This window comes from Lepisosteus oculatus, chromosome 15, assembly GCF_040954835.1.
Source record: "Lepisosteus oculatus isolate fLepOcu1 chromosome 15, fLepOcu1.hap2, whole genome shotgun sequence".
Lineage (NCBI taxonomy): Eukaryota > Metazoa > Chordata > Actinopteri > Semionotiformes > Lepisosteidae > Lepisosteus > Lepisosteus oculatus.
In genome coordinates, this window is record NC_090710.1 from 20,102,173 (window position 1) to 20,110,157 (window position 7,985).

Consider the following 7,985-nt stretch of genomic DNA (forward strand, 5'->3'; position numbering starts at 1 on the left):
AGCACTGAAAAGAGGATCTTTAATGACCAAAAAAATCAAGACCTCAATTCAATATCTTATCCAAAGGACAGCACTGCCTGTGCTGTACAGTGGCCTCATTCGCCATAGTAGTTTAAAAACTCTGGGACAGAGGGAAGAGCACCACCTACATGACTTACAGCCACACAACGATTTTCTATAGAAAACTCCTTCGAAACACAAGAGACCTACCTCTACAGTACCATTCACACATTCCAAATTGTTGCCACAAAAGTGAATGGTTACACCGCTGTATTTCAAAAACCATCACTATGCGAGATGCGTTGTTCGTGTACCTACTCGGTTAATTCATCACACACTGATCCACTTTTCCAAGAACAGGAGCCAGTCTTGTATAACAGACCGAACAGACACTTGGAGGTCTCTAGAAAACAACCCATCTCAGAGCAATGTGCTGTTAAACAGTTAAGCAATCTCTCATGGTTCACTAAGGGAGTAAAATTTGCATTGTGTTGTCTGTTTTCATTTTATAGGTCGAAAAAGCCTCTATAATGTTCAGATTAGAATGTGATTCATTGCTTAAATAAGCAGCCTAACAGAACAAATTGATACAGATGGGCTAATGGTTGGTTATCGAAGAAACATGAATGTAAGGCTAGAGGAGAAACACTCCAAAGAGTAAGGTAGGTGGTATGATAGTAAGTACAGTTAATGTGCCTATCTATGTACTTTATAAAGTAGAAATTACCATACCAAGAGGTTTTGTTTTATAAAATTGTAGTTGTACACTCAAAGAGCAATCGGTACTATCTAATCGCCATAAAACCTTTTTTTTACAAGAGTACAGAGTATAGTTATCTAGTCGCATGCTAACATTTTTGTCTGCTTACAATGTAAGGTTACCACATTAAAGACCTGACACACCATAAAGTCTAAAGTAATCAGTTGAGAAACAATGACAAGACTTGAATATTGATACTGTTTCCTCAGCATTTTAATGCAAAGCCTTTTTTAAATCTAAGCAAATGGAGCTGAAAATGATCTTAATTCAGATTTATTTCTGCTTCATACAATTGACGATACTTTAATATGGCTCTAGGGGTGCCAGAAGTTCCAGAGGTGATTGGGAGCATCGCACTGGCTAAGAGCCACAGTGGTTGTATGCCTGTAGCATATTATCATCAGTTGGTCAAACATCCAGATTGCTTCCGTCACATGATCCGAAGATACAGTTCCCAGACTCTCACGGCAGTTGTTTCTATCTAGTCTAAGGCGAAGCTGGCTGATCCGTTGCTGAGCAAGACACAAACGTTCAATTCTGAATGTTTCACACACACACACAACAAGATCACTTTTTATGGTCTTGGAAAGACGAAACAAGCAACTGCCAGAAATACCCCCCCCCCCCATCACCTCAAAAATCAAGCGCTGTTAAATGTTCTGAAACGCCAGGTGAAAGCACAAAAAAATGCTACAGCTGAGGTGCAGAGCAGCTTTACTCTGCAGCAAGAACGGAGGCAGGACTTTGAAATCAAGACGTCGGCACCAGCAGCCCTGCGTTTTTCTGCTTTTGATGGATGCCAAACAGCCCCACAGAGAGAGTTTGAAATGCCTCAAAACGATTAAGGAAGAGAAAAACAAACCAAACTGCATCTCACAGATGGTTTCCTGCTCTTTTGTTTCCTTGAAGCAGACCACACGGGAAGTTTTCTGGGGAAAAAAAAACATGCTTCCATTGAGTTTTAATGCCACATTTCAGAAGGGGCATTTCTCCATAGCCCTTATCCCAGGCAAGAGATATTTTTTAACCCTCTCGTTCCATGCACAAGGACACATCTTAGGGGAGTGGCTTTATCAAAAATGAACATGAAGCTTAATGTGCCTGAACATATCAAATATAAGCTAGGATAGCCACTGCAGTCAAGGTACAAATCAGCCCTCCCTGACACTTCAAAATCAAGAACCCATAACAATCATCCAGCTCTTGATAAGCAGAACCACTGCATCGGCACTCCCGACTTGATTTATACTGTTAACAACAGCAAAATCAGTGGCTGCTGAACGTACCAATGTTGATCTGGTGCAAGATGGTTTCCCTTTGAAGACAAGCTGTGGAGCAGACATCAGCACAATATTTCTATGATGGTGGACAGGGGACCTAAGGGAACTCCCAATTTAAAGTGTAAGCAAGTCCTTTGTCGTTGGGTGGTCATGAAAGAAGGTGCTGTCCGCTCTTTCATTCAAAGCCGGAGCAAAGGAACATAGCCCCAGTTCCTTCACCCTTTGGTTCCATTTCAAAAATCTTTCAGGAGAATACAGGACAACACAGGAAAGGTTACAGAAGAGAGGAGGTCCCTCAGCACGTCGTGTCTGGATGGGGAACTGATCCATCTGAGAACCAGCTGTTTCTGGAAAGACCCCAAGGAATGGGCTCTAACCGGCTGGCTGGATAATATTTAAGATGTCCTCACCACACACCATGGGTTTGACTGAGCAGCTTTTATAGAGGCATGTGCACGTTATTGTGCGTTATTGGAGTTGTCCAGTTATCAATTGGCATTATAATAATGTCCCACCTCCCTTAGAGCAGAGTGGCAGAGGCAGGATTGTGTGAATATCACTACTTTGATGCTGAAGCAGTTTTAGTAGTACAGTATTTCCATTTGCTAAGCAGAAAGAGAAACAAATAATCGAATATCCTCCAAGTACTTCTACTGACAGCTAAATATTAAACACAAATTTGTTCTCTGACTGGTCTTGGAATATGAGTTAAGCATGCCTCAAACATCCATTATGCAGAGAGCAGTACAGAGCTATCTAATGATATCAGGTCTTCCCTCCAAATACTGCACAGCACTCTTTCCCCCAGCTTTCATGCGAAGCACCATGTGAGAAGACACAAGCAAAGTGTAAATTAAGAGTACCATCTTTCACCTGAACCTGATTTTAACTGTACTGGAAATTCTGCATCATATTGAAGCTGGTTTAAAGATACCAGTAAGTTCACAATGGGAAACATTCTCAAGTCCCTGAAGGCTCCACAGTCGAAACGTTGCGTTTTCTTTTTTCAGCATGGAATAAGCCTATTACTTGATCCTCTAAAAAACCTACACTGCAGAGAGTACAGTACTGTGACCTTTATACAGCGCTAGTTACAAAGAACTATAAAAATACGTGGGTCTTTATTAAACTACTAACATTTTCAAACTGAACATTAAACTGTTAATATCCTTGTTCATTTTAGCTGTGAAAACATCACTATTCTGGTCTTGTGAAAGACATATAACGAAGAGGGTGACCGGCGGCAACTTCCCTGGTATTAAAACGTTTAGTCATCGACGCGGAAATGGTGAATATTCACAACTCGGCTGTGAGGTGCGAAGTAAAATTACTCATTTTCAATTTGTTTTTTGGTGTCCACGAAGTAAATCTACAGCGGTCGGCCAAGGAGTTGGGGGACATACCAAGTCCCCCGATTTCGTCAAGACCCGTGAAGCGAACGACACCCGGACAGAGGGGACACGTACATCCATCCCCACCTGTGGTGGTGATGATGTCACCGTCAGATCAAGGGAGGCAGGGACGCCCTGTTGACAGCAGGGCCACACGGAGCGGTGTCGGGGCACGCCATCACGCCCCACGCCGCCCGGGCTATACGCGGTTCAGATGCTTAGTCGCGGTCTGCTGCAGCCCACCTCACCTTCGTGATCAGCAGCGGCTCCTGGTGCTCCCGACCCCCCTTCAGAGTAAATCCCCATGGCGCCCCGCCTGTCAGGAGAGCCTTCACCAGCCTGACTGCTTCGCCATCGCCGTCCCTCGGCTCCGCCGCCCCCACGGTCTCCGCGTCCTGGTGGAAAATGCCCGGCGCCGCTCTGTGATCCTTCCCCGTTAGCCGCGGGTCGCTCCTGGGATCTAGCGCGTCCATGCTTCTCGGGGGAGGGGGGGATCCCAGTCGATCGGCCGGTCGGCGTGGGGGGGAAATGAGCGCACCTCGTTTTCACAAGGCACAATTCATCTGACAGAAGACAAAAAAAAACCCAACAAAAAAAAAAGTCGATCAATCCGCAAATCCGACGCCGTTGGTCCGGCGGTCCCGGTCCCTCTCCTGGACCACACAAAGAGGACGGCAAGCCCTTCTTAAAACGATCTGCGTCCGACCAGAACTGTGCTAACACCTGTCCACAGCCCAGACACTTAAGGCTCTTAAAATAAAAGATTACAAAGCAGCAGCATGTTGGGAGGCTGGTGCAGTTGTCCCCTCGGAAATCTCCCCCACTTCAGCCAACAAATCCTGCCCCTCCGGGTCTATCCCACGGATTCAAACACTTCCAAGCGACATCTGTCGCCAAAATTAAAAAAAAAAAGACTTTCACCTGAATCGAGGGAAAGGAATCGCTGTCTTCTCTTTCTTGAAAGATGTATCCTCTGTGGTTAAATACGGTAACAATGGTTCCCAGGAGCTGCGAATTATTGACTTGAGCTTCACCTGAAATATCCCGAGATCCAGCCAACAAAAAAACAAAAGTCTCGCCCTTCGCTTGGGGGAAATGAGACGGTCCCGGCTCTCTTTCGGCCAGTCATCGAAACCGACGCGAACTAGAGAGCTTCCCAGCACCACAAGCCAGCTCCGCTTTCATCTGCCTTTTGTATCAACAGGCGGAATGGCATTTCTTCAGCACGCTTCCCGCAGGATCGCTTCGGTCTCGCTTCACCGGCTCCCTTGCTTCTAATCCTCTCTCCCCTCCCCAAGGTGAGCTCCGCAATCCCTCAAAGGCGAAATTATGTGTTGTTTTTTGCCTTCTCCATTTTTCTCCCCTGCCGGCTGACAAAAAAAAAATAATAATAATAAAGTGACAAACGGAGCGGAGCAAAAGCAGAGGACTGGTTCCACAACTCTGCCGGCGGACTGCACAGGCAGCAGCTACCTGGTCCGGCCAGCAGAGGCGCGGCATGAAGTACCTGCGCACAGGGCGCGGCGCGCCCTCCAGCGGCCGCGCTTCGCCGTGCCGGTACTGCTGAAAGACCAACCTACTGTACTCCGGAGTTGGAAAAAGAAATGATGAGTGTTTTTTTTAATGTTTCTTTATTAGCCCTATACAATTTCTTGCATTAGGAATTCGTCTTTTTCGCATACCCCAGCTTTTCTCCATGGAGACACAGACACACAGACAAGGAATTGCGAGAAAGCTTTCAAAAAATAAATTCGAAGATCGTTTCCCTACAAATAAGCTCATTTCTAATGGGTAACTCAAACACATTCCACTAAACCTAATTCCTTTTGTTTATTTGCCTCCTTTTTAATCTCAAAGTTTCCCAGAAAAGCGCTATACATTACGTACACATCAGTGGGGACCTGCTCTACCCATCAGAACAAGCGCCATTATGTGTTAACAGCCCCGGTACATAACAGATAAGATAAAGAAGCGAGTAATTGCTTCACACAATAAATATACCAATGAATTGAATACTAAAGTGACACTATTGTAGGTCCTTCCCATCCCGCTGACCTGAGGTAAAGACAATAATGCTAAATCCGGCCAGATTATCCACGTAGGTTATAGAAACACAGAAGGTTGTGCGTTTAGAACAAATAATTTGTAATAGTGAAATGGACGTGACATGGAAATATCTTAAGTGGGGTAATCGTTTTAAACGTGACTGGCTATTAACTCTCGAAATAGAAACTGTTTGAACTGTGTTAAAAATGCCTCCTTGAGCACTTAAGGTCTTACGTGCACTAATGTGCTCAAGCCTTGTGAGTTGCTAGTATATATTTTCTAATACCAACATGACGCTTAACAAATGTTTTCAAGAATAATTAATGATTCGTTAAGAATTAAAATAAGTCAAATAAAATGCAACTGCGACTTAAATGAGAGTCCTTCTAGAAACAAAGAGATTCCCGAAGCTGAATCCGAATTCAGCTTCTGTTGCCCTTATCCTCCACCACCAGTGTTACTAAGTAACAGCTACTTCCGGGTCAAGCCAAGCACCATCATGTATGCATTCCCGGTTTCCATGGAGACAAGGCTCAGCCCTGCTTATCTGTCACAACCGCATTAGACGACGACTATCACGCAAAGAGTATCGTCGACAGTAGTTTTCCTTCAAATCTGTATCTTCATATCCAATAATATCAACACACATCTATTTTTTTATTTTCCTTCATTGTATATTACCAAAAAAAAAGGCAGACATATATCATTAAAAAACTACAGTCTCCACACCTGTGTTGAAATATTTTAGATTACTTTATTGGCCATGTACAATTTCTTGTATGAGGAGTGTCTTTTTCACATACCCCAACTTGCTCTCCATGAGACACACAGACAGGGAGAGAAGCTTGGGGTCAGAGCACAGGGTCAGGCATTTATACAGCACCCCTGGAGCAGTTGGAGTTAAGGCCCTTGCTCAAGGGCCAAATTGAGTAGGATTCCTCTGCCAGCCGCAGGATATGAACCAGCAAACTTCCAGCCACAGGCACAGATCCTTAGCCACAGAGCCACTGTAACACCCTTTTTGACATGCATAAAAAAGAGAAAATCAGGATGAAAATATTGTTTTTTTATGATATATCCATTCATTATCATAAAGTCCTTTAGTTATTTATTTAGCTAGGTATTATAGAGGCGCACACAAACACACTGACAATTTAGAGAAACCAAAAACCTATGACCAATCCACAATAGTGGGTCTGCTGGTATAGTACACAGTTACAAATATATGGGCACTGTGTTTGATGATAAACTACAGTTCACTGAGAACACAGATGTCATTGTGATTAAGTTCCAGCAGCGCCGATATGGTCTGAGAAAACTGAGTTTGTTTGGAGTCCAAAATGGAATTCTTTCAACATTTTATAGCACTTTAATCTGAAGTATTTTAACTACTTCTTTTATCTGTTGGTTCACTTCATTCAGTCACAAAGAGAAAAACCACTTTCAGAATGTTGTAAACCTGAGCTCTAAAGTCCCTGGTGAGCCTTTAAGACAGCGGTATGCCCAGCAGACCCTGAGGAAGGCCTGGGCTATCACTGAAGACCCATCTCACATCTTTCACAGTCTTTTGAACTTTTGCCTTCAGGAAGACGTTTTCATGGGCTTGCAAACAATGGCTGTAAAGTAGTCTTATCAACATGAGGTATATTGAACAGCACCCCCCCACACACACAAATGTGCAGGTACTAATACCTTCCTAAATATATACACTGTTACTTTCAATCACTTCTGTGGTCCGTTTGCCATTTTTAACTATGTATACTTTTCTTTCTTCAAAATGTTTTGTGTGTGTGTTGCACGGCTTGCTCCTTACAGTAAATAGCCCCCCTTGGGGATGAGTAAAGTATGTTGAATTTTGAATTGAAATGCATATTACAATGAGTAAAGTATGTTGAATTTTGAATTGAAATGCATATTACATCTAATTGTTTACTACAATAGTAGTAAACAATTAGATGGGTAAATATTCTTAACATTTAAAGCATGTTTAAAAGAAATGTAAATGTTTTCATTTCTGAATGCTTAAATTATAGTTTTAGCTATGTGCTGTCAGCTTTGGTACTGTAGTTCTCCCAGCTTTTGTTCTCCTATGTTACATTACCTTTGCTTACTGCCCTGTCTTTCGCACACCTGAAGAAGACTCCAGGGCAGAAACGTTGTGTTTTCTTTCTTCTCTTTTCAGCATGGAATAAACCTATTGTAGCTTTGGTACTGGTACAGTTCTGGTCGGTTGCGGGTCAGTAGTACGGAGTAGAAGGAACATGCAGATTAATTTTTCATTTTAAACAACAGGTGACTGGCGATGTTCCGTGTTTTCTGAAGATATATTGAACTATGGGGAGTGGTATTTAAAATTTTCAATGTGTTTTTTTACAAATCGAAATCCTGAAAAAAACAGTTCCTATCGGTTTGAATATGGTTGTGTCATATAAACTCGTAGAGAAATTTGTCTAAGGGGCGATTAAAGGGACAAAATTGTTTGACCCCTGACGTCATTGCAACGCGGAA

At 43.1% G+C, this 7,985-nt stretch overlaps 1 protein-coding gene and 1 long non-coding RNA gene across 8 annotated transcripts in view; both read right to left on the reverse strand.

Moving 5' to 3' along the window:
* The window catches only part of shroom2a (shroom family member 2a), an 84,623-nt gene extending 78,717 nt beyond the window's left edge, over positions 1–5,906 (reverse strand). For 3 of the 7 annotated variants that reach the window (XM_006639112.3, XM_015363822.2, XM_015363819.2), the window contains exons 1-2: positions 4,353–5,906; positions 3,680–3,994 (exon numbers count right to left, since the gene is read on the reverse strand). In XM_006639112.3, the coding sequence (XP_006639175.3) occupies positions 3,680–3,904 (225 nt within the window). In that variant the 5' untranslated portion in view covers positions 3,905–3,994; positions 4,353–5,906. Of the gene's footprint in view, positions 1–3,679 lie in introns of all 7 variants that reach the window. The other 4 variants (XM_015363821.2, XM_015363823.2, XM_015363824.2 and 1 more) reach the window with 4 other exon arrangements.
* A 305-nt stretch (positions 5,907–6,211) lies between these two features.
* LOC138223170 (uncharacterized) lies at positions 6,212–7,908 on the reverse strand. Its single transcript, XR_011181687.1, has 2 exons — positions 7,579–7,908; positions 6,212–6,494 (listed from the first exon to the last, which is right to left on the reverse strand). It is a non-coding gene; the product is annotated as an uncharacterized lncRNA (long non-coding RNA).
* Between the last annotated feature and the right edge of the window lie 77 nt (positions 7,909–7,985).